Source organism: Myxine glutinosa, chromosome 12, assembly GCF_964187855.1.
Source record: "Myxine glutinosa chromosome 12, kmMyxGlut1.1, whole genome shotgun sequence".
Classification (NCBI taxonomy): Eukaryota; Metazoa; Chordata; class Myxini; order Myxiniformes; family Myxinidae; genus Myxine; species Myxine glutinosa.
The window spans coordinates 10,678,474-10,702,884 of NC_136272.1; the positions used below are offsets into that span (position 1 = coordinate 10,678,474).

The 24,411-nt window shown below is 46.8% G+C and overlaps 1 protein-coding gene across 1 annotated transcript; it reads right to left on the reverse strand.

The window, feature by feature from the left end:
* Positions 1-788: 788 nt before the first annotated feature.
* On the reverse strand, positions 789-23,293 carry LOC137437413 (colipase-like). Its single transcript, XM_068131723.2, has 3 exons — positions 23,183-23,293; positions 8,026-8,148; positions 789-952 (listed from the first exon to the last, which is right to left on the reverse strand). The coding sequence occupies exons 1-3, from the start codon at positions 23,267-23,269 to the stop codon at positions 839-841; spliced, it is 324 nt and encodes a 107-aa protein (XP_067987824.1). The 5' UTR covers positions 23,270-23,293; the 3' UTR covers positions 789-838.
* Positions 23,294-24,411: the final 1,118 nt, after the last annotated feature.

Genomic DNA, 24,411 nt, shown 5'->3' on the forward strand with positions numbered 1-24,411 from the left:
ACCCAAGTTTCATCAAGATCGGATGATATCATCGGGTAGTTATGCTGCGGACAGACAGACGCACACCCATGGCGAATATAGTGGTCACTTGATAACTCATGAACCAATAACACGACAAACAAACAAACAGACAGACAGACAGACAGACACGGCTCCTTTTATAATATAGACAAATTATAACACGACAACCAAACAAACAAACAAACAGACAGGCAGACACGGCTCCTTTTATAATATGGATTATCTCACCACCTGGATGTAAATTTAAAAAGGGCCCCATTCGTTTATGCACAATGACGTCATGAATTATCATGCCGAGTTTATAAACGATCCGTTGAGCGATCTGAGTATGGAAAAAAACTAAAAATGGTAATGGACCCATGGAAGGAAGGAAGGACGGGCTGGTTTAAGGACATTGTTATAGCCTCAACAGGCCACATCGACTTCGTCATAGACAAACGCAAAATCTAAATAATTTCCTCGATTTGGCAAAGGATTGTCAGATTCAGTCATTAGGAAATGTACCAGGTGACGTTGATGATTAAGCATAAGGAAACCGAGGACCAAATAATGTGTGATCAACCTCTTCCGAAAACGTACAATACTCGCCAAGACCTTTTTACCACGCTACTGCAAACCCCCTCCACGTGCGGTGGTGCATCCATCTGTTGCCGTCCCACTGTTCTCCCTTTTCGCCATTTTGTCAATTCGTCCATTTTACCCTTGTCGTTCTGCTCTCCCATGAGCTTCGATACTTGGGAGAAAACAAAAAAGAAATACAAAACAAATCTTTTGCACGGGAGGTTTTATTTTTTATCGAGCAAAGAAAGATCCCTCTTCAGCCTGTTTCATCCGGATCGTTGGGATCGTAGCAGATGCCAATGTTCGAGTTCATAAAACGGCATGAAAGGCCCAGGTCGCAAGGGCACTCGTCATACACGTCCCACAAACCCTGTAAAGTACACGGGCATCTCGGTGTCATCACATCGATAATAGCCAAGAATACTATCATTCCTATTGCTGGGAACATTGAAGGAAATGTGACTCAATAGTTCCTTATTAAAGGTCATTTCTTTGGTGTACACATGGTACATTTAGCGATTATCAGATAAAAAACAAAACCATAAGATATCCCACACTAGTGGATACACTTGTTAACGTTGGATGATGGAATGGAATGGCATTTGATAGGCAGGGACGGGAGGGTCATAGAGCAACAACAACAACAACAACAACAACAACAACAACAACAACAACAACAATCTCGTGATGAACGAAACAAATAGATATGACCATCACGTGATAGTTTGAGTTGAAGCACTGCCCAAAAGAATGTCGTGACGTCATCTGGCATGGTGAACGCTTTGACAAAAGTCTACTTTCAACTGGGCCGAACAAAACAAAAGGAGGAACTAAGTTTCGACATTGTAAGCACAACTGAAAGACATTGTTAATTATGTATATGAAGTTTGGTGATGGTGATGGAACCGTAATGTTGGAGATATGAGGCTGAACAGACAGACATCATCACAGGTTACATGAAAGACTAGAACGGCACTCAGTAGAGAGCATACCTCCACCTGGTTGGCCATATCACTCAATGGTGAAGAACCACTTAAACAATATTAAATAATTATCATATCCGAATCCATATTCAAATCTTCACCTAAATCGAATCTATTTGTCCTTGTAAGACACACAACCTGTCCAACAAGTTCCGTCCAAATCCATCCACAACTTTTTGAGATATCCTGCTATGTATAGTTTTTGGCCCTATCTCCCAATGGTGTAGAATCACTTAAAAAATTAAATAATTTTCATATCCGAATCCATAATCAGATCTTCACCAAAATCGAATCTATTTGTCCTTGTCACACACACACAACGTGTCCAACAAGTTCCGTCCAAATCCATCCATAACTTTTTGAGATATCCTGCTATGTATCGTTTTTGGCCCGATCTCCCAATGGTGTAGAATCACTTAAAAAATTAAATAATTTTCATATCCGAATCCATAATCAGATCTTCACCAAAATCGAATCTATTTGTCCTTGTAAGACACACAACCTGTCCAACAAGTTCCGTCCAAATCCGTCCACAACTTTTTGGGATATTCTTCTATGTATCGTTTTTGGACCGATCTCCCAATGCTGAAGAATCACTTGAAAAATTAAATAATTATCATATCCGAATCCATAATCAGATCTTCACCAAAATCGAATCTGTTTGTCCTTGTCACACACACAACATCTCCACCAAGTTTCGTCCAAATCCGTCCATAACTTTTTGAGATATTCTGCTATGTATCGTTTTTGGCCCTATCTTCCAATGGTGAAGAATCACTTTAAAATTCTAGTAGCCGGATCGGGATCCGGATCTTCACCAAAATCGAATAATTTCGTCCTTGTCACATACGCTACATCTCTGCCAAATTTCGTCCGAATCCGTCCACAAGTTTTTGAGATATTTTGTTCACAAACAAACAAACAAACAAACAGACAGACAGGGGTGAAAACATAACCTCCATCCACCTTTGGTGGCGGAGGTAAAGATGTACATAAACTCGTATTTAAGATTAAAATCTGAACAGGACTCATTCATAAAACAGACGCAAGTTTATACTCCACAGATATTCATTTAGTCAGAATTCTGCGGTTTGTTCTTAATTATTTACCCATTTTTCAACATGCAAACAGTAATCATTGGTGACCACCTGACACAGTAGGTGAGACAATAATCTATACTATGAGAGATGTCTGTCTGTCTGTGTGTCACCATTTTTCTCAGAGATGACCAAACGGATCTTTGTCAAACTTTTAGAGGTCCATCAGTGAGTTTTAAAGCAAAAAAAAAGTTGGAATTTGTTTTAAATCACATGATAGTACCTAAGCCTTTGTAGCTCTGTGAAAGGTGATATTAAATGATCCCTGACCCCATTCCTTAGTAGGTGTAGGGAAGTGTTTCGGCCCCCACAAAAAAAAAAGGATTTGATTTTTGATTTTTTGGAAATTTCCAACAGGATTAGAACAGTACCAGGCAACACCTGGAACCCCTGCTAGTCCTTTACATAGGCCACACTTTGCATGTTCAAAAATAGGTATTTGAGAAAGAACAGATTTCGCAGAGTTAAATCACTTATTTCCCATTACGATACTGTGAAAAGTGGCAAAAAAAATTTGCTTTTCCCCTTCAAATATTATTCCACACTCTGGCACCCCTTTCATTTCCTCATAATCACACGTGTGTGTCTGATATGCAGTAACTGAATATCATCGTTTCTTGCGGCCAATCTTCACACGTCATGGTGTATCCGTGTGTTCTTGTGTGCTGTTGCCCTCAGTCATACCACTGACCTTTTCCCCTCTGCTATTCAGCTCTTTTGTGTCCCAACAGGAAAGTACAGATCACTCTATGTCACCTCAAATCCCATTATAATATTACATAGAAAACTGAGAATTGTTATTTTTGAATTGCGACCAAAGGAGTTATATCACCTCCACCTAATTTTCTGAGTCATTCAATCATACTTTATAATCACCATCCACTTTTGACTTTAATATAACTGAACCCGCCCTGCATATCCACAAACATTTCCAACTTACTTTTCAATTAATCAGTCCTGCTCTAGCAGGGAAAATGGCATTAAAATGCATGTTGTTGTTGTTGTAGTCACTCCAAAATAAGGCGCGACCAATGACGTACGGCACACGGCAAGCTAATCGAGGCTATTCACTGGAATTTCCGAACACCTGCAAAGTCCAAAATCCAGTAAGTGCGCTTCTGGAACACCTGCAAAGCGAAGCGCTAAAGTGCGCTTCGATTCGATCAACCCAACTGTAAACCGACGGAGCAGGAGGCGGGCTCATTGAATCGTAAGGTGCGCCGACTCCCGAAGGGACGTTATAGAAGGTTCCAGTAGTTACCCACACACACACGAAGCGAAAAGTGGGCTTTAGCAATTATTGGTTCACTTGTGTCTCTGTCTACAAATTTGAGGATGTCAAAGCATTTCAACTCTGTTGATTGAAATCTACAAAAATCAGTTAAAATGTACAAATTTCAATTTAAAATTTAAATTCTCAATTTAATTTTTAAATTTTAAATTTTAAAAATTTAATTAAAAATCAAATTTCAATTTAAAATTTAAAATTAAAATTAAAATTAAAATCTAAAAAATTTCAAATCTGTTTAAAAATCTACAAACAAATAATCTACAAAATCTGTCTACAAAATTTGACAAATGTCCGTTTATGATTGAGGAACAACTTCATTTCAATTCAACGTTATATTATGAACATGATTCGGAACATGAATCGGAAAACAAACTCATAGTTTAGCAGTACTTTGTCTCTGAATTTCTCCCGATCGCTCATGCGCAGAGAGGAATAGTGGGATAATCTTTTTACTCTGTCTACCTGTCTGGAGGTCAAACAAAATTGCAAATCATTCCAAGCAGGAAACTTACCGTTTTGAAGGACGTCAAAATGGACACATATGACAGAACTAAAGTACATGTCGAATAACGTGGTGTAAAAGACAATGCATCAATGGCGGTAAACTTGATATTTTTTTTTCTGCAACCTTTAAAATCTCTATTTTATTTAAATGAATTATATAGTTGAACAAGGTAGAACACAAATCGCCTTTTTGACACTTTCAAAACCCTTCAGTTTAGCAGTACTTGCACAAAATATTACCGAATTTTACGTCATCCCGACCAATCAAATTTGCCGCTCTGAGACCCCGCCCATGTCCTTGTTTCTCAAGACTGTGTGGGTTAAGTTGTTCTATAAACTCTCTAGGTGTTGGATGTGAAATAACCCAGTGTCTTCTGACGGATAGTAGGCGGGGTATTGCCAGCACCCTGAGATGGAACCTCAGTTGGAATGTATCACGCACGCACGCACACTACAAACGAACTACAATTGGAAGCTACCTGGGGCTCGGTGACGTTCCTGGAAAGCTGGAAAGAGCCCTCGGAACAAAACTTTGAGAACAAGAAATCTTCACAGCTCGGTTCATGAATCATGATCCCTTACTGAAACGGAGGTGGATACTTGGAGACCTGGGAGGACTCCGTTACACCTTCTGAAACCCATATATGGAGATAACAACCAACGACACACACACACACACACACACACACGGTGAGAACATCAATGTTCACTCAACAATGGTTGTTTGTTGTTTTTAAAATGGTAATGAAGCTTAATTTCTAAAATTCTAAGCTCTGTTTTCACCACATTCAAATTGCATACCATACTCCAAGAGTTGCCCAATTCAGATCCAGCTTACCGCTTGCTCTTTATATCGCACCCCCCTCTTTCCTTCTAAACCCCCAACCCTTCCCCTCTCCTTGCACACATCGAATGCATTCTCTGTTTTATTGTCAGTTATCAATGCCTTGATTTCCTCTGCTCATTTTAAGTAATAATCTCAGACTTGTGTTATCCCTGTCCACTGTCTCTACACACTAGCGGTGAAGTCGGAGTGCATAATTCAACATTCCAGGATAGCAAGACAACTGCTGCGGGATAAAATCCCCATGGTGAAGTTTAACAAAGCTAGCCCATGAGGCAATGATGGTTTATGTCTTCTCTGACCAGAATGTCTTCACTGAATGTTGATAGCCCACTCTCTCGGTCTGAGAAATTGCACATTCAAGCCACGCTACTCACTGTATGCCATTTTAGGGAAAAATATTTTTTGCATATTTCCAGAATACTTCAGAAAACACATCCTCATGCTGCATTTCCATGTAAGTTTGTGTGAATATAACTTGCTACACGACGCTTTTGAAGATTACCACATTAGACATTATTGTGATTACAGAAATGTGACACAAATGAACACAAAACGTGACCTGTCGTGTGACACCTGCCTTTTTACTGATTGTTTATTAGTGCTGACATCATCAGTGAAAAAAAGGCAAAATGGCAAAAACTGGTGAAATCAATGATTTTTAAATGTGTCTCCATGTAAACAATGGCGGTGTCCATGGAAACGATGCTATTGTGGTACTCGAGATTTTGTGATTACAGAAATGTGACCCAAATGAACACAAAACGTGACCTGCCGTGTGACACCTGGCTTTTTACTGATTGCTTATTAGTGCTGACATCATCAGTGAAAAAAAATGCAAAATGGCAAAAACTGGTGAAATCAATGATTTTTAAATGTGTCTCCATGTAAACAATGGCGGTGTCCATGGAAACGATGCTATTGTGGTACTCGAGCAAATGCTGTCCGGGCCGTCGCTTTAAGTTTGATTCAATCCTATTGCGACAACTTCCGCAAACGAATCTATTGTGTTCGTAGCGGCTACAGAGTATGAAGAAGAGGGAAAGAATGATAAATAAATGGGGAGCCAGAAGGGGGAGCCACCTACCAGGCTTATCTATGGACCCTACCATTGGGCATTTAGGGGTGGAAAGGGGAGAAGGGGGGGCTTTGCATGTTTGTAGATCTTGTAAATTTAGGATGAAAAGTAGAAGTAACAATAAATGCATGAAATGCACGTTTACATCTGCTTTTTTAATTCAATAATAAACATTGGCATCAAGAAGAAGCTTCAATTTAAAAGCGCCCCCCTTTATTAGTTAAATTATTTCAAAGAAACCTGGCAAAGGCTCAGAATGTATCACAGCAAAGAGCATCTAGAATCAGCAATTTGCAGGAGGGAGGGGGTGCCCAAAATTCAAATTCAGCATTCAGATCACTATTGATTTTTTGCACTTGCAATGTGGCCCCCACTTTTAAGTAGCGATCAACGCCCATGCCTTTGACACTCATATGGGTCTTGTAAAATAAAAAGAAATAATTAATTCCCTGATGTTTTACAGCCTTGGGAAGTCAGCATGTGATAGCTTTATAAAATATTCACCCTTGAGACTGAACAAAGTTTGATCTAGGGAGTTCATGGAACATGATACCCCACATGGTGTTGCAGTATATACAGTAGGGCCTTGCCATTCTTGAAAATCCTCATCCCCATTCTTGAAAAAAGAAAAATAGGGTTAGGGATTTCAACTTTCAAATTTGTGCAAACTGTACCTTTAATTGTCCAAACTGTAAAAACATGTCACGATCTCTAATGCTAAATACATATATATCGATATATAGCATGGCTCTTGGTAGTATTATAAAGGCGATTTGTTTTATACAATGTTCAAGTATATAATTCAATTTAAATAAAGGTTTAAAGAGGTATAACGGAAAAAATGAAAATGAATGAATGATCGTTTTAAGGCCATTTTCCCCGCTAGAGCGGGGGTTAGCCTTGCGGGCACCGTGACAATCATGGTTCCCTGTTTGAGGCAATGTTTTTATGGCCGGATGCCCTTCCTGACGCCAACCCTTGGTCACGCTCTTACGATGCACAGGGATACGGTGTACCTATTCTAAGCCGGGGTACACACCGTGATCATTCATCCCAGCAAGCTGGTACTCAATTTGCCCGACCTCGGAAGGATGACAGGCTGAGTCAACCCCCCTGGCGTTAATTCAGCGATCGACCGGGATTCGAACCCAGGATCCTAGGATCCCAAGCCTGCACCCTAACCGCTAAGCCAACACCAGGCTAAAAGAGGTATAAAGAAGTACAAATAAAAATAATTCCGGGTTTTACCACCGTTTCCCCAGTGTCTATTACACCACCCTACTATCTAACACATTACTGTACTTTAGTTATCCATGCATGTTGTGTGTTCCCTTGATGACATCCTTTAAAAGAGCAAGTTTCCTGCTTGGAATGATTTTCAATTTTGTTTGACTACCAGCCAGGTAGACGGAGTAAAAACATTATCTCACTTCTCTCTGTGCTTGTGCGGTCGGTTCGGATTTCAAAGTTCCGAATCGTGTTCAGAATATAGCATTCCATTTAAATAAGTTGTTCCCGATCATAAACTGATAAGACAAACACACAGATAGACATCAACCAATTGCTTAACCCCGCTTTTCCCTTTGCACGTGTGGGGTGATGACACGACATTGCGTTGAATGGATGAACCTTCTGCTGTTACTCACATCTTGTTGGCATGGTTGGTTGTCAAGAGAAACTGGTGCACATCGATGGATGCCTAGTGTTCCATGTTTCTTACAGCAGCCACTCGTGCACTGGTCACCTTCCAAACAGATCTCATCGGTCTCCTGAATGAAAGGAACATGGTGGGTTGGTAAGAAACTATGGCAGTAATGTTACTATGGAGGATGCTTTAGCAAGAAAATACAAGGCAAACCAGAGAAAGGAAAATGCAATTTGGATGAAATACACCGACATGGCATTCCCATCCTGGCAATTTTTGCCATTCCTGCAAATGAAAATGGGATATATACTATCAGCAATAATAAATAATAACCCTCATGGGGGACTCACGGTTATTTCTCCGGGGTTTCTGATAAGATATATATTTTAAAGAAATTGCCTGAATTTGAGGTCAAACCCCCCTTTTCGGCCTTTTATAGGGGGTGGATCTGGATGGGGAGCACAACCCCATGAGACCTTGCTATCCTGATGCATTGTACCAAATATGGTCTGTATCGCTCAGGAAGTTGTGGAAAAGAAGATATTTTAGTGAAAATAAGGGAATCGGGGAGAGGGCCCATAGCCCCCTTTCCAGGAGAGATACGACCATGAAGAGCATAACTGAAGGTTAGGGCATGGTCCCGATGCCTCGTGGTGAGTTTGGTCTCAATCTGTGTGGCGGTTTCTGAGAAGAATATTTGGTGTCAGATTTGGGCAAAAAATACATTACATAATTTTTGAATGGCCCCTGACAGGTTTCTGTGAAGTCGGTGATAGCACGATAGGGTAGCTGATAATGTTACATGTTCCGCTGCAGCTATTCTGCAGCTATTCTAATTGCCCACCAGGGATGTTTAAACGTCGCAGCCTTCCATTCCGATCGGTGAAAAAACCAAAACTTTCCTTCTTCCTCGCCCCTTTCTCAAGTCATTTCCTCGTTTTCCTTTAAACTCAATCTGACTATATTTTCATTCCAAACAGCATCATTACAATCACAAATTAATACTATATCATTAATATAACAAAACACAATGTCACAAACACCCGTTTGGTAAACTAATATAAATGCCGTTATAAATTGATAACCAATTAGACGAATCTGCGGGCGAGCAAGGATGGATACGTAACACTTGGGGAGAAATTCAAAATCACAATTGTATTGAGATATTTATGAAACATCCCAACCACCTTAAGACATCCGCTGGGACCCTAAAAGGTTCCACGGCAGGTTCAGCCGGGCTAGCCCAAAAACTGAGGATGTACAGAGATGAACAGACACTCCTGCTCTATAATATATTGTTACGGTCCGCGGATTAGGATGTTGTTGGCCGAGCGAAGGCACCGCGACCTAACAGTTTTTCCCCGACTCACCCGATTCACCCAGACGTTGGCCGTATCGCGCCACAGCTATTCAATATGGAAACCTCTAAAGCGACCGAATGTAAAGAGGAAGAAGAAGAAGACGTACGGAGGAATAACAGGTTTTATTAATAATTTTCACAAGCCAAAGCAAAGAGAGCAGTTGGTTATATACAGAAAATGGAAGGAGCAGGCACACAGTGAAATCTTTAGCTTACCTATACAGGCTTAATTAATAAACCCCAGGACAACGTTAAAGACAGACGGACGATCACACTTACACGGGGAAATGCAGGCAGGAATGAATGGCTTGGAGATGGGTGGCTTTTAGAGGCAAGGAAGGTTCAGCGGGTACTGGGCACGGTCGGGCCAGAAGGCACCGCCGTCAAGAAGCCGAGCTTTGGTCCCAAAATGCGTGGGCAAAGTTCCTTTCTCTGTACTGCTGCCTCGTGCGCTCCTTGTGTTGCCCCGGTCCACTTTTCCTGCAGCGCGGCACGTCTGACGGCGGCTCGGTCACACCTGCTCGTCTCCAGCGCATCTCCTGGACCCATCTCCGTCAAAGCTCATCTCGTATCTCAGTAAAAGCTCATCTCGTATCTCATTGGGAGCGTCCCGCGGCGGGTTATATAGGCCCCGCCCTTTACCCTTTTCGAACCTTCCCCAAACGTTCTCTCTCCGCCCTCTCAAGCCAAACCCCTCGTTCTGGGTTGGATGAGCAGGGCTGACTTACTCCTCCCCTCTATGACGAGGTGGAGACCCGCCTTTCTTCTTCGGCGTTACCTCGTGCGTAATGGAGTGAAATGCAGCACAGTGGACGGCAGATGGAAATGCAGTAAAGTGCCTAAAGAGGCAATTGGAGCAAAGTGGCGAACCTGGCACTTGGAAGCTGCCATGGGGCGTCAGAGGGCCTACTCTTATTTAATTTGGTGCAATGAAGAGTCAAACTAGTGGGAAACACATCCTTAGCCTACACAGAGAATAAGGGACTAACTATTTAAAAGGATATATCGTGTCCTGTGTGTAGGTTTATGGAATTAACTAAGAGGACGAGCTGCGACCATTCTTTACATTACGAGGGTCAGTTACACACAACAAAACCATACTTTTCACATTCGTTACACTTTCTCAAAATTGTTACACTTCTCAAATCCGTTACACTTCTCAAATCCGTTACACTTCTCAAATCCGTTACACTGCACCCTCCTTTCTTCAGGCCCGTCCTACGGCCTACAAAACTTTAACTTAGTGTGACACGTAGGTGTAATTCCCTCTGCAATTAACCTGACCCTGAGTGTGACAATTTTAAAACACAAATAAATATGTCCCCCTGCAGCATTGCACCCTGCCTAACAGATTTGCGCCCACAGGATAACCGAATTACGGAATTGTTTTCAAGCTATACATTTACGGTTGGGAGCATTATTTATAGTGACGTTATTTATTATTTACAACGCAACCCAGGACCTGTGTTTTTTTTTTGTTTTTTTTTAGGGAAACAAAAAGAAGGAAATTCCTGTTGGGAGGGAGGAGACAGCACGCATTGCATCGATGCACCAGTACCAATAACACTAAAGCACCCAAAAGCACCCAAAAGCACCAACCAGTGCACAGTCATTACTGTTTGTAATAAACACATTTTAAAAAAACTGGTGGTGGTCTTCTTCTTCTCTGCTGGGCCGATGTTCTTCCCGATGTCTTCTTGCTTCATGCGACCTACTTGGACATATAAAAAGCACAAACCATGTCCATTTTTATTTAGGGCCACAGGGGCCAACTAAGGGTGGTCCACCTGTTTGGCATAGGTGCCACCTTACCGAGGTCCGCAAGCAAGATTCCCTGGCCACTATGGCCGGTCTCCAACAGAGGTGCCCTGCCCCAGAACCTGGGGTCCATCAAGTGGTACTTCGCCGCAGAACAGCGGTCCATAAAGTGGTACATCAATGCAATGCATGCTGGTTGAGAGGGTCCTGGCACACAAGACGACCCCCGCACGCTCCCCTCAACACCCAGTGGCGCACAGTCCTCAGGTGGGAGACAAAAGGGGGGGAAAGACAGATGAGCGAGGGGTAAGGTCACAAGGGTACACATCAAACAAGGCAATGCAAGGCGAAGTGCGTATAGAGAGCGAAGTGAGAAAGCTCGTCCCTACCGTACGTCACCCCCCCCCCCCCCCGTCACCTACTCTACCCTTGCCCTTACCCCATATTTACAAAATCTACACCTTTACAAATCCGTCGCTACCGTCACATCTTCCCCATATTTCCCCTACACCAAATTCGTCTCCACAATCCCTCTATCCAAAATTTGCCATCACCCAATTCATCATCAACCCTCATAAGGAGGAAGAGATGGAACATCAAGGCACAATGTCACACCCACGTCATGATGCGTCTCACATTCCAACATTTGCATCAATAAAAATAATAAAAACCACCTGGCATGGTGTGGATGGAGTACCTGTCACCTCAGGTGAGTGGATGCAGATCGTGCAAGGAGATTTTCATCCTAACTACTTTCTAAATGACATTAACACGCTTTACACTACCCGGGGTCTTTCCCTGCCAATCCATTGGCCAACTTACACTGTGGGTTCTAAAAACCAATTCCCATTGACCAAACTGTGGTGCTTCTCAATTTGGGGTCTCACTCCCCCGATTCATCTCCCGGTGCCCTTGCACAATTTCTGGGCTGAGACGTGTAGCTCTCCCAGCAGGTCTACCCACCTGCACACCTCCACCACTGTAGTTGCCACCCGAGCTTACCTAGCTCCTCACCCTAACCTAACTAACTGGGGAAGGCCCCTCCTGGCTCTGTCACCCCACTCGGTGCCCTCTGGCACTGGGCTACCCGGGTCCGTCCTCCGGATCCTCGGGCCCCATCCACAACTACCGGCTCCCAGAGCCCACCTGCGGCCTCACCTGGCCGACATCCTCACAGTGGTGGAGTGCCCAAACCAACTACACACACTAACAGGCTACACGCCCAGCCATTTCCACAACACTAATGCACCCATCCAAATACCATTCTTCCACCACGCACCACAGATGCCAATATCCAACCACAATTTACCTATACCCTCTACCTAACACTTACACTACCCTCCCCGGGTATTCGTGATGGGGGTCCATCCTTCCCCCACTCACACCTTCGCACCATCCACTCCACTCCATAGTTTCCACCATACTCACTCCACGACCATCCATTCCAATACTCCATATACTCCACACTCCATGTATTCCACATTCCATGTATTTCACACAACCATTTATTCCATACACCTGTTGGTGCACACCTGTGCACTCGCACCTGGTGCCACCTGCACCCTCCTTCCTTCCTGGACCATTTGGTCAACACCACACGTAATCACCACTACTCCCTCATACACTGCTCCATACACCTGTTCAGTTGCACACCTGTGCAATCACACCTGTTCACCATACACACGGCATCATCTAATCTACCTGGTGCCCTGCTAACTTAGTGCTCCCCGTCTTCCCTTTAAACTAAGCACATACCACGTCATTATCATCCACACTACCCTCTCTGCGTCCCCACTACAGGTGTCATTGTCACAACCTAATCTTAACGTCACCTAAGGTCATCTTCTAGGTCCCTACACATTATCCAAACCCTCCCTCGGCGAGCTTACACTGCCATAAACCCCATAAACTAGTGCTCCTTTGCCCCCGTTTTTGTGAGGGATGACAGAGTTGCCATCCCACCACATCGGGGACGTTCCACTACCATCCCCCCAGTCCTCTGACGCTACGAGCCCCCGTCGCAAGAGGTACTGGGCCCTGCCTCGGCATCTAGAGCCGAGGCGATCCATGAGGGCGCCTGCTCGCCGGCATAAGGTCTTATCCGGTCGGCATGGACGATCCGAGGGGGGGCCCGTGGCCCCATTTTGATCTTAATGACCACGTCACAGATTTGCGACAGGACGACTCCCGGGCCTTGCCAGGGGGAGGTGAGTTTTGGGCACCTGCCCTTCCGCCTCCGGGGATTAAAGAACCAAATCTTCATCCCCGGAGCGTATTGACTCCCCTGGCTCCGGTCGTCGTACCTGCGCTTCATCTTGGCCCCCGCCAGATGGAGCTGGCGGCGGGCGTAGGCATGGACCCGCTCCATGCCTTCCTCCAGGTGACGTGCGTAACCCTCCCTCGGCGGTGTATCCATGGTGTCTGGCACGGGACCGCATAGCAAGTCGGCGGGAGCCCGTAACTCCCGCCCATACATAAGCAACGCTGGACTGCATGCGGTGGCCCCGTGCTGGCTAGTTCGGTAGGCCATCAACAGGTACGGGAGATGTTCGTCCCAGTCATCCTGACGGGTGGTGGTGAACAATGCCAGTTGTTGGATCAATGTTCGATTGAACCTTTCCACCATCCCGTCAGATTGTGGCCGCAAGGGCGTGGTTCTGGTCTTTCGAATTGACATGAGTCTGCACACATCTTTTAATAATTGACTCTCAAAATTTCGTCCCTGATCGGTGGGCAGCTCCTGTGGAATCCCGTGCTGACATACAAATCCTTCTACGAAGGCCTGCGCCACAACCCCGGCTTCTTGGTTGGGGAGGGCGTAGGCCGCCGGCCACTTGGTGAAATAGTCCATTACAACGAGGATATACTTATTACCTTGGCGGGTGCAGGGCAGCGGTCCTAGAATATCCATAGCCACCCGCTCAAGGGGGGCCCCCACCTGATGTAATTGAAGGGGGGCCCTCATCCTCCGTGCTGGTCCCTTTTTGGCAGAACAGGCGTCGCATCTCCGACACCAGTCCTGTATGTCACGCCCCATATTCACCCAATAGAACCTCCGGCGGACCCGAGATATTGTCTTTGTCCTGCCCAAATGGCCGCCGGAGCGGGTACCATGCACCTGTTGTAAGATGACGTTCTTGAATTTGTCAGGGACTATCACCAGCCAGGAAGTTCTATCAGAGGGAACCTCCACCCACTTGTGATATAAGATGTTGCCTTTCAACTCCAGGGTCTGCCGCTGAGCCCAATACGCCTTTGTTTGCGCCCCGAGGGGGGTGACCTCTTCCCCCTTTGGTCTTTGCCCCAATTTGACCCATTGGAACACCGGCCCCAGAACAGGGTCCACCTGCTGGGCCGTGCTCCAAGCCAACTCTCCAAATTCCTCGTCCGCGGTTAGTGGCAAAATTGGCCCTCTCACCCGGGTTGCCCGGACGACGAGAATCGGGGCAGAATCGCCCAATTGCTCCCTCTCCTCGTGTCTCGCACAAAATTTGCAGTTTTCCCCCAGACAAGGACGCCGAGAGAGTGCGTCCGCATTACCATGGGCCTTCCCGGCCCTATGGGTCACATTGAAATCGTACTGCTGCAACTTTTCCAACCACCTTGCAATTTGGCCCTCCGGTTCCTTGAACCGAAGGAGCCATTGCAGGGAGGAATGGTCAGTTCGAACCGAAAATTTCCGCCCGTACAGGTACGGGTGGAAATGGTTCATGGCAGCCAGCATAGCCAATAACTCTTTGCGAGTGACACAATAATTTCGCTCGGGCCTACTTAAGGCCCGACTATAGTAACCAATCACTCTCTCCACGCCCTCCTGTGTCTGAGACAAAACTGCGCCCTATCCTTCCTGGCTCGCATCCGTGTCCAGGGTAAATGCCCCGTTGCTAGTGGGGTAAGCTAGAAGGGGTGCGGATGTTAGACACCCCTTCAATGTTTGGAAGGCCTCGTGGCACTCCCGCGTCCAATTAAATCGCGTCCCCTTCTCCGTCAGCCGGTGGAGGGGACGGGCCAACTCCGCAAATTTCGCCACAAAGCGCCGGTAGTAGGAGCAGAGTCCTAAAAATCCCCGCACCTCTTTGATGGTACGTGGTGCGGGCCACTCCTCTACCGCTTTAATTTTGTCTGGGTCCGTTTTTACCCCCTCGCAGCCGATCACGTGACCTAGATAGGCCACCTCTCTTGCAAACAAAGTGCACTTACTCGGGTTCAGCTTTAACCCTGCCTGTCTGAGGCACCCAAACACCTGGTCCAAATTAGCTAACGCCTGGGGGAAGGTCTTGGCATGTACCAGGACGTCATCCAGGTATACCAGGCATGATTGCCATGGCATGCCGCCTAGCACATGCTCCATTAATCTCTCAAAGGTGGCGGGGGCGTTACACAAACCAAACGGCATCACAGTGAACTGATACAGCCCCTTACCTGTGGAAAATGCCGTTTTCTCCTTCCCTGTCCGATCCATCTCCACCTGCCAATACCCACTCTTGAGGTCCAAAGTTGTGAACCAATTTGAGCCCGCAACGGCATCGAGGGTGTCATCAATCCTTGGCAGGGGATATGAGTCCTTGAGTGTCACGTTGTTTAGCTGGCGATAGTCCATGAAGAACCGCGTGGTCCCATCCTTCTTTTTGACCAGCACAACAGGTGACATCCAAGGACTTCCCGAGGGCTCGATCACGCCTGCGTCGAGCATTTTTTCAACCTGCTCGTCAGCTTCCGCCCTCTTGCTCCAAGGGAGCCGTCGGGCGGCCTGATGAATAGGCCGGGCCTCACCGGTGTGGATCTGATGTTTCACCAGGCCCGTACGTCCAATATCCTCGGTGGACAAGAAGAAGAGGTCCAAATGGGACCCAACCAGTTTGTGTAAGGCCTCCCTCTGGGTACCTCCCAACTCTACACTACTACGATTTACCATCTCGCAAATGGGATCGGGCCAATTCCTATTACTAATTGAAGGCTCCCCCTGGGGCCGGCTCGGCTGGACGTTCTCGCCCCTCACTGACGCGACTTCTCTAACTGGGGTGCAGCCAGCTACCTTCGTGCCCCTCACTATAGTGCATGGTTCTGTGCTAATATTAATTACTCGGACGGCCACCACTGGCCCGTCCGTTTTTACAAGGGTGCGGCCCACAATTAAACCAGGTATGGATCGCGCTACCCCCGGTTCGACCAGGCCGCAGGATTCCTGCCATGTCGGGCGGGCTGACCATCGGGCCGGCACTATGGCCTCGGCCCCCGGAGGGATGGTCACGGCCTCAGGAGCCTCCAGCTCCACCCTCTCGGCCGTGCTCACCCCCTCCAATGGTAGCTCTTCCACTCCCCATCGCAGGATCCCCCGGCTCAAGTCGATTTTACAACCGCTGGCAGTCAACAAATCCAACCCTATTAAGCACGGGTCGCACACCTCCGCCACCCAAACCTCTATCTCTTGCTTTACCGATCCCAACTTGAGGGTCACAAAACCCCGCCCTATGATCGGGGCCGTTGCCCCGGTAGCCAGCTGCAAGCTATGATTTTCCAGACGCTGGATTTTGCCCCAGCCGTCTGCACTCGAATTAAGGACCACGGGGCTGATGATCGTGGCGCTGGCTCCCGTGTCCACAACGGCGTCTACCCCCACGCCGGAAATTTTGCACCGAATTGTCAAACTACCCGTTCCAATTTGGCCACAATGAATGACCTGTCGCAACGAGGGCTTCTCTCCATCCCCTACTGCCGAACACCGCCCTGCATGCCCGGCACGTTCTAGTTTCCCGGGCCCTGGCGGGGGGGTGTCTGAGGTCGGCTAGGCCGATCGATACTGGGCGGAGTTGAGGGCATCGGCTGACGGGGAACGTCCCGGCGCGGAGCTCGACACTCCCACGCACGGTGACCCATCCGAGCACAATTATAGCACCTCACCTGGTAAGGTGCTTGCCTCCGGTATTCCAAATTCCCCCCCCTGTATGTCCGAATTGGGGTACTCTGTCGGGGACTACCGGGTGCCATCACTGGAGCCGCCTGCCATGGTCCAGGTCCCGCTAGACGCCGATCCACCAGCCTCCGAACCATGCTCTCCAGGTCAGGGCCCCCGTCGGGGGCCGGCCCCCTGGGGGGGGCGACCCCCATCACGGGCCCTACCTGACGCACCGCCACTGCGTGGCGCTCGCCTCCCCGGGCCAGGGGCCTCGCTGCTTCCCAACGGGCTGCAGCGTCGGCCACCTGACTCATGGTCTGCGGGCGCCACATGGCGAGCTGTTGTCGGAGCTCCAGATCCGGAAGGGCCTGAATAAAGTGATCCAGCGCCAGGCTTTCCTGGGAACTCGCTGCCATGTCCGCGTGTGCAATCCCTACTGCGCGGCGAATATCGTGAGCGAGTTCCCCGATGGTCTCCTGGGGCTTGCGTTTACGCTGCGCAAGTTGAGCTTTAACAAGCTCGCTTTGCTGCTCGATACCGAAACGGTTAATTAAAGCCGCGCGGAGAGCTGACAGGGTGAGAGCACCCAGTGGTAAAGCTGTCAGCACCTCCGCCGCCGCACCGCGCAGTGCCCCTACCAGGTGTACTCCACCTTCGTCCGGACTCCAACCATTGCCTCGGCACACGTACTCAAACTGCGCCAGGTATGCCCTCAGATCACTCTTGCCGTCATACGGCGCGAGTGGTACCTTGTGGGTGCCCGAAGGCCGGACCCCGCGCGTCACTCCTGGCAGGATCAACGCGGGACCAAACCGTTCGGGCTCCCACAGTGCGCTATTCCCGGGGGGCTCCCGCGCGTCCCCCGTCCCTCCAAACACTACCCCTCTTGGTGTCGATGCCTGGGTCGCCCTTCCACAACCCGCTACCCACTCCATACCCGCACATCCTTGCTCACCAGCACCCCCCTCACTCCCCATAGCCAGACCTCCTTGCATACATCCTCTTTCCACACACTCCGGACCAGTCATACACCTCACTATTGGTCCCTCATGAACACCCGGGTCTAAATCAACCCCCAAGCCGACTGAAGCTCCCCTCACATCATATACATTTCCTCGTATATCGCCACTCACCTCGGTACCTCATCGTCGCACCTCTTCCGCCACCTGCAAACTCTTTATTTGGTTAGTGAGCACATTATCATGATTTGAACACAGACCTTGCACATACTCCATCACTTCCTCCCTTATCTCCTTTTTAGTTTCCCTCTGTCTCTTCTTAATTTCACTCACCCCTTCTTCCACCTCCTCCAATTTTTCCTTTACCTCCTTCATCTCCCGGTGCGCCCCCTCTATCTCTTCCTCTAACGCCACTTTAACCGTTTCTATGTGCGTCCTCACCTCTCGGTCCTTCGTCTCCATTACTTCTGTCACCTCTTCCAACTTCTTCGTCAACCCCTCATGTACCATCTGACATTCCTTCTGTGTCGCTATTAATTCATTTTTAATGTATTTTTGTGTCGCTTTTAATCCCCCGATTATTGCAGTGTTCTTTTCCACTTGGTCCACTTGTTCCTTTTGTCCCACTGTCAGCTGTTCTACTCCCTTCGTCAGACCCTCTATGCCCCCCTGTAACCTAGCCGTATTATTCCTCACCTCTTTCTCCATACGCTTTTCACCTCGCTTTACCTCCTCGCGTACCCCCGAGACCTCCTCACTTACACCTCGTCGTATCTCCTCTTTCATCTCCTCCCTCTCTTTTGTAGATGCCACCCTCATCTGTCCCAATTCATCCCTCTGAGCATCCAATTTGGTTTCTACCCCGATTTTTACCTCCTCTATCTGCTCTCCCATTTGTTTAATTTCTCGGGTGGATTGCTCCCCTATCTCCCGCAATTTGTCTTCCATCCTATCTTCTAACCCCCTCAACCCATTCTTTACCTCTTTTATTCCGTTGTCTAACCCCTCAAATTTAGCTTCTAGCCGTTCCCCCATTTCTCCCATTTTGCCCCCCATTTCGCCCATTTTGCCTCCCATACTGTTTTTCAAACCTCCAACTTGGTCTCCCATTTGGCCCTCCAATCGCTCACTCTGAGCCCTCGCTTCGTCCCTTATTTGCTCACCCATTTTGGCTTCCAATCGCTCACTATTCTTGTCCATAAGGGCCTTCATTTGTATCATAAAAAGGTTCAAATCCACCGGTGGCGCTGCTACGGTCGCGGGCGCGGCAAAATTTGGTGCCGCTACACCCACGTGCGCGAGGACGCCATTTTGCGTGCCTGAAACCTCCTCAACCACCTCCTCCATATACATTTCCCCGAGGTCCTGGGTCGATTCTACCCCGTCTATCTCTCCCACCGGCATCCCGTCGCCTTGACCAGCCATGGCGCGATTTCAAAATTCGGGTTTTGTAAAACAAAAGCAATTTCGGTACTTTGTAATTTTGAGCACGTTAAACGCTTCAGGTCCGAATCCGACACACCTGACACCAATTGTTACGCCAATGGTACAATTGGTGTTCCAAAATTTGGGCTAAATAAATTTAGTCCCAGGTCCGAATCCCACTCCTGACATCAATTGTTACGGTCCGCGGATTAGGATGTTGTTGGCCGAGCGAAGGCACCGCGACCTAACAGTTTTTCCCTGACTCACCCGATTCACCGACGTTGGCCGTATCGCGCCACAGCTATTCAATATGGAAACCTCTAAAGCGACCGAATGTAAAGAGGAAGAAGAAGAAGATGTACGGAGGAATAACAGGTTTTATTAATTATTTTCACAAGCCAAAGCAAAGAGAGCAGTTGGTTATATACAGAAAATGGAAGGAGCAGGCACACAGTGAAATCTTTAGCTTACCTATACAAGCTTAATTAATAAACCCCAGGACAACGTTAAAGACAGACGGACGATCACACTTACATGGGGAAATGCAGGCAGGAATGAATGGCTTGGAGATGGGTGGCTTTTAGAGGCAAGGAAGGTTCAGCGGGTACTGGGCACGGTCGGGCCAGAAGGCACCGCCGTCAAGAAGCCGAGCTTTGGTCCCAAACTGCGTGGGCGAAGTTCCTTTCTCTGTACTGCTGCCTCGTGCGCTCCTTGCGTTGCCCCGGTCCGCTTTTCCTGCAGCGCGGCACGTCTCACGGCGGCTCGGTCACACCTGCTCGTCTCCAGCGCATCTCCTGGACCCATCTCCGTCAAAGCTCATCTCGTATCTCAGTAAAAGCTCATCTCGTATCTCATTGGGAGCGTCCCGCGGCGGGTTATATAGGCCCCGCCCTTTACCCTTTTCGAACCTTCCCCAAACGTTCTCTCTCCGCCCTCTCAAGCCAAACCCCTCGTTCTGGGTTGGATGAGCAGGGCTGACTTACTCCTCCCCTCTATGACGAGGTGGAGACCCGCCTTTCTTCTTCGGCGTTACCTCGTGCGTAATGGAGTCAAATGCAGCACAGTGGACGGCAGATGGAAATGCAGTAAAGTGCCTAAAGAGGCAATTGCAGCAAAGTGGCGAACCTGGCACTTGGAAGCTGCCATGGGGCGTCAGAGGGTCTACTCTTATTTAATTCGGTGCAATGAAGAGTCAAACTAGTGGGAAACACATCCTTAGCCTACACAGAGAATAAGGGACTAACTATTTAAAAGGATATATCGTGTCCTGTGTGTAGGTTTATGGAATTAACTAAGAGGACGAGCTGCGACCATTCTTTACATTACGAGGGTCAGTTACACACAACAAAACCATACTTTTCACATTCGTTACACTTTCTCAAAATTGTTACACTTCTCAAATCCGTTACACTTCTCAAATCCGTTACACTTCTCAAATCCGTTACAATATATATATATATAGTACTTGCAGAAAGTATTCACACCCCTTGACTTTTTCATATTCTGTTGTGTCACAGCCTGAATTTAAAATGGATAAAATAAAAAAGAATTGTCACTGATCTACACATAATACACCACAATGTCAAAGTGGAATTTGTTTTTTAAGAAATTTTTACAAAATATTTAAAAACGACATACAGAAGTATCTAATTTACAGAAGTATTCAACTCCCAAAGTCAATACTTCATAAAAGCGCCTTTGGCAGCGATTACAGCGTCGAGTCTTTTTGGGTTTGTCTGTATCAGCTTTGCATATCTAGATTTGGGAAGTTTCACCCATCCTTCATTACAGATTTGCTCAAGTTCAGTCAAGTTGGATGGGGAGCGTCGGTGAACAGCAATCTTCAAGTCTTTCCACAGATTCTCAATGGGATTCACTTACTTACTTACTTGCTTTCGGTAGCTAGTATTTACACTCGCGGTCGCCAGTCCATACGGGTGTGAGCAGTACCCTATTTCAGGGCATTTGTGCCTCACCGAAACAATCAGCAGTAACTGTTCGTATCGCCTTGCCACTAAGTGGAATGAACCAAGACTGTTCGAATTTGCTTCATCCACCATCCAACATCCTGCCTCCCAATGTCTTCACCGTGACCCTGGTTCGGGTGGCATCCGGGTACTATGCCTTGCCAAAGGGCAACCCGTGTTTGGTCGGGGACTGCTTATTGTGTATTCGCAGCTAACCTCCATATCTGGAGGCCGTTTCGCTATCCGCCACCTGCGACCCCGTGGATGGGAGTTTGCTCGACACCACAATTGGTGTGGGAATGGGATTCAAGTCTGGGCTTTAGCTGGTCAACTCAAGGACTTTTATGTTCTTGTTCTGAAGCAATTCCTGTGTTGCTTTGGCTGTATGATTGATGTCATTATCCTGTTGGAACATAAATCTTCGCCGCAGTCTAAGGTCGTTTGCACTCTGAAGCAGATTCTCCTCAAGGATTTGCCTGTATTTGGCTCCATTCATTGTTTCCTCCAGCCATACAAGTCTCCCATTCCCTGCTACTGAAAAGCATCCCCATAGCATGATGGTAACACCGTCATGCTTCACGGTAGGGATGGTTGGTGTTCGATGGGTGATGAGCTGTGCTCGGTTTCGGCCAGACGGAGCGCTTTGTATTCAGGCGAAAGAGTTAAATTTTCGTCTCATCAGACCACAGAATCCTTTGGCTCATGCTCTGAGTCTTTCACATACCTTTTTACAAACTCCAGGCATGCTGTCATATACCTTTTTCTGAGGAGTGGCTTCCGTCTGGCCACTCTGCCATAAATCCTAGATTTGTGAAGTTATTTGTGACTGTTGTCCTTCTGGCAGGTTTTCCCATCTCAGCCAAATAACTCTCTAGTTCTGTCAGAGTGGTCACTGGGTTCTTGGTCACCTCCCTGACCAAGGTCCTTCTTGCTCAGTTGCTCAGTTAATTTAGACGGCGAGCTCAAAGAAGTGTCTGGGTAGTTCCATATTCTTTCCATTTCCTAATGATGGAGCTCACTGTGCTCTTGGGAACTTTCAACACTCTATAAATGGTCTTACACCCTTCCCCAGATCTATGCCTCCTTATAATTCTATCTCGGAGTTCTACAGACAGTTCAGCTCTGACAGTTCCGTGGACTTTGTGGTCGAGTTTCTGCTCTGACATGCACCGTCAACTGAGGGATCTTATATAGAAAGGTGTGTTTTTTAATAAATCATGTCCATTCAATTGATTTAGCCACAGTTAGACTCCAATCAAGTTGTAGAGACATCTCAAGGATGATCAAAGTAAATTGGGTGCACCAGAGCTCAATTTGGAGTGTCATAGCAAAAGGGTTGATGTACTTATTGACTCAAGACATTTCAGCTTTTAATTTTTAATTCTTTTGTAAAAATGTCAAAACAAAAACACCACCTTGACATTATGGAGTATTATGTGTAGATCCGTGACAACAAATCTCAATTTAACCCATTTTAAATTCAGGCTGTAACGACAACATGTGAAAAAAGTCAAGGGGTGTGAATACTTTCTGAAGGCAGTGTAAATACATATATATAATTATATATATATATACATACATGCATGCATTATCTGTGGTGCAGAGTACGCGTCAGTTAAGGGCCTCATGCAACGACATAGAAGCCTCAATCAACCCAAAAGCACATACCACGTCCTCCGAGACGAATTGATAGCTAGGTAAGTAATTCAAAAACATAACCTTAGCTGTCTTGGGCTTTGTGAGTATCTGGTTCCAAAAACATTTTAACACCTATATTTTCAACAAATTGATACCAGGTTTAGGATGATCCCTGTTGAATTGCGTCGCATGGCTGAAGCGACAGTCACGCAGACAGTCAGAAGAAGCCAAACAGCCTTCATTTTCCTCTTTCTTCGCCTCTGGCGTGGGATAAAACTGAGGCACTGTGGCTCTTTATATATTCCGATAGAGTGATGGCCCTAAAGATATGTGCTCACCCTGGGCGACCTGCCATAAACAGTTCTTGATTGTAACAGGTGTTGGAAATGGAAATTCACATTTATTTTCCCACTTTAACGCACCTACAATTCATTGTCTGAGGAAGTATGATCAAAGAGGCACAAGACCACCACCCTTTTGATACGCACCATTCCATCTCTTGACTCCTCATGTCCTGCCATCTTTGTCTTTGTCATCTGTTACAGACTCCGACCCTTCATTCTCTCTTCTACCTTCCTTCTTTCACTTCTTTGTTCTCAATTTGTACGTTTTCAAATTGGCCACTAATATTTGTACGTAATTTGTACGTAATAAATAAATACATGAAATTATTCTTTCCGATCTCATTCCTTAGTCATTCAGTCCCAAACTATTTTTTTCATCACAGCCCATCTTCGTTCTCCTCTTCTCTTCATCCATCCGATTTTTTTAAATGACAAATGTTATCATGTTTAATCTTCCCACACTGTCATTCCCAAATGTCTTTCTCTCATACTGCTTCCTCTTCTTCGGTTTTCTGTTTAACTCCCAGAGAGCGAGAAAAGCAGCACCCTCTCTCGCACCACGTGAACAACAGCAAGGAACAATAAGAAGGAAGTTGATGCAAGAGGAGACCATTGGGAGCAACATGCCTCCTGCACCATACCAACACCTGCAGATTAAATAAATCCGTTAAGCGAGCGACTTAATTTAATTGGGGGATTGGGGGAGGAATGGGGATGATAAAAGCGTGGCAGGCTCAGGGATATCACCAGGGTGAAAATAAAAATGGAAATTTGTTTTGGTTGTTTGTTCATTTGTCATAGTAGCACACTCGCTCCCACAGGAAGGGTGATGTTTTTATACTCTTCGGGGGTATATAGATTACAGTAGATCTAAGCTTAGGTCCGTTAGTCTGTGGGGTAGAAACAGTGTTGGAAAAAAACGCCAGGATGTTGGAACCCATCTGTGGATCGGTCCCATCGGCCGATGGGTCTGACCCATCTGTGGATGCACGAGAAATGACAATGCAGACCCATCGGCCGATGGGTCTGCGCCATCTGTG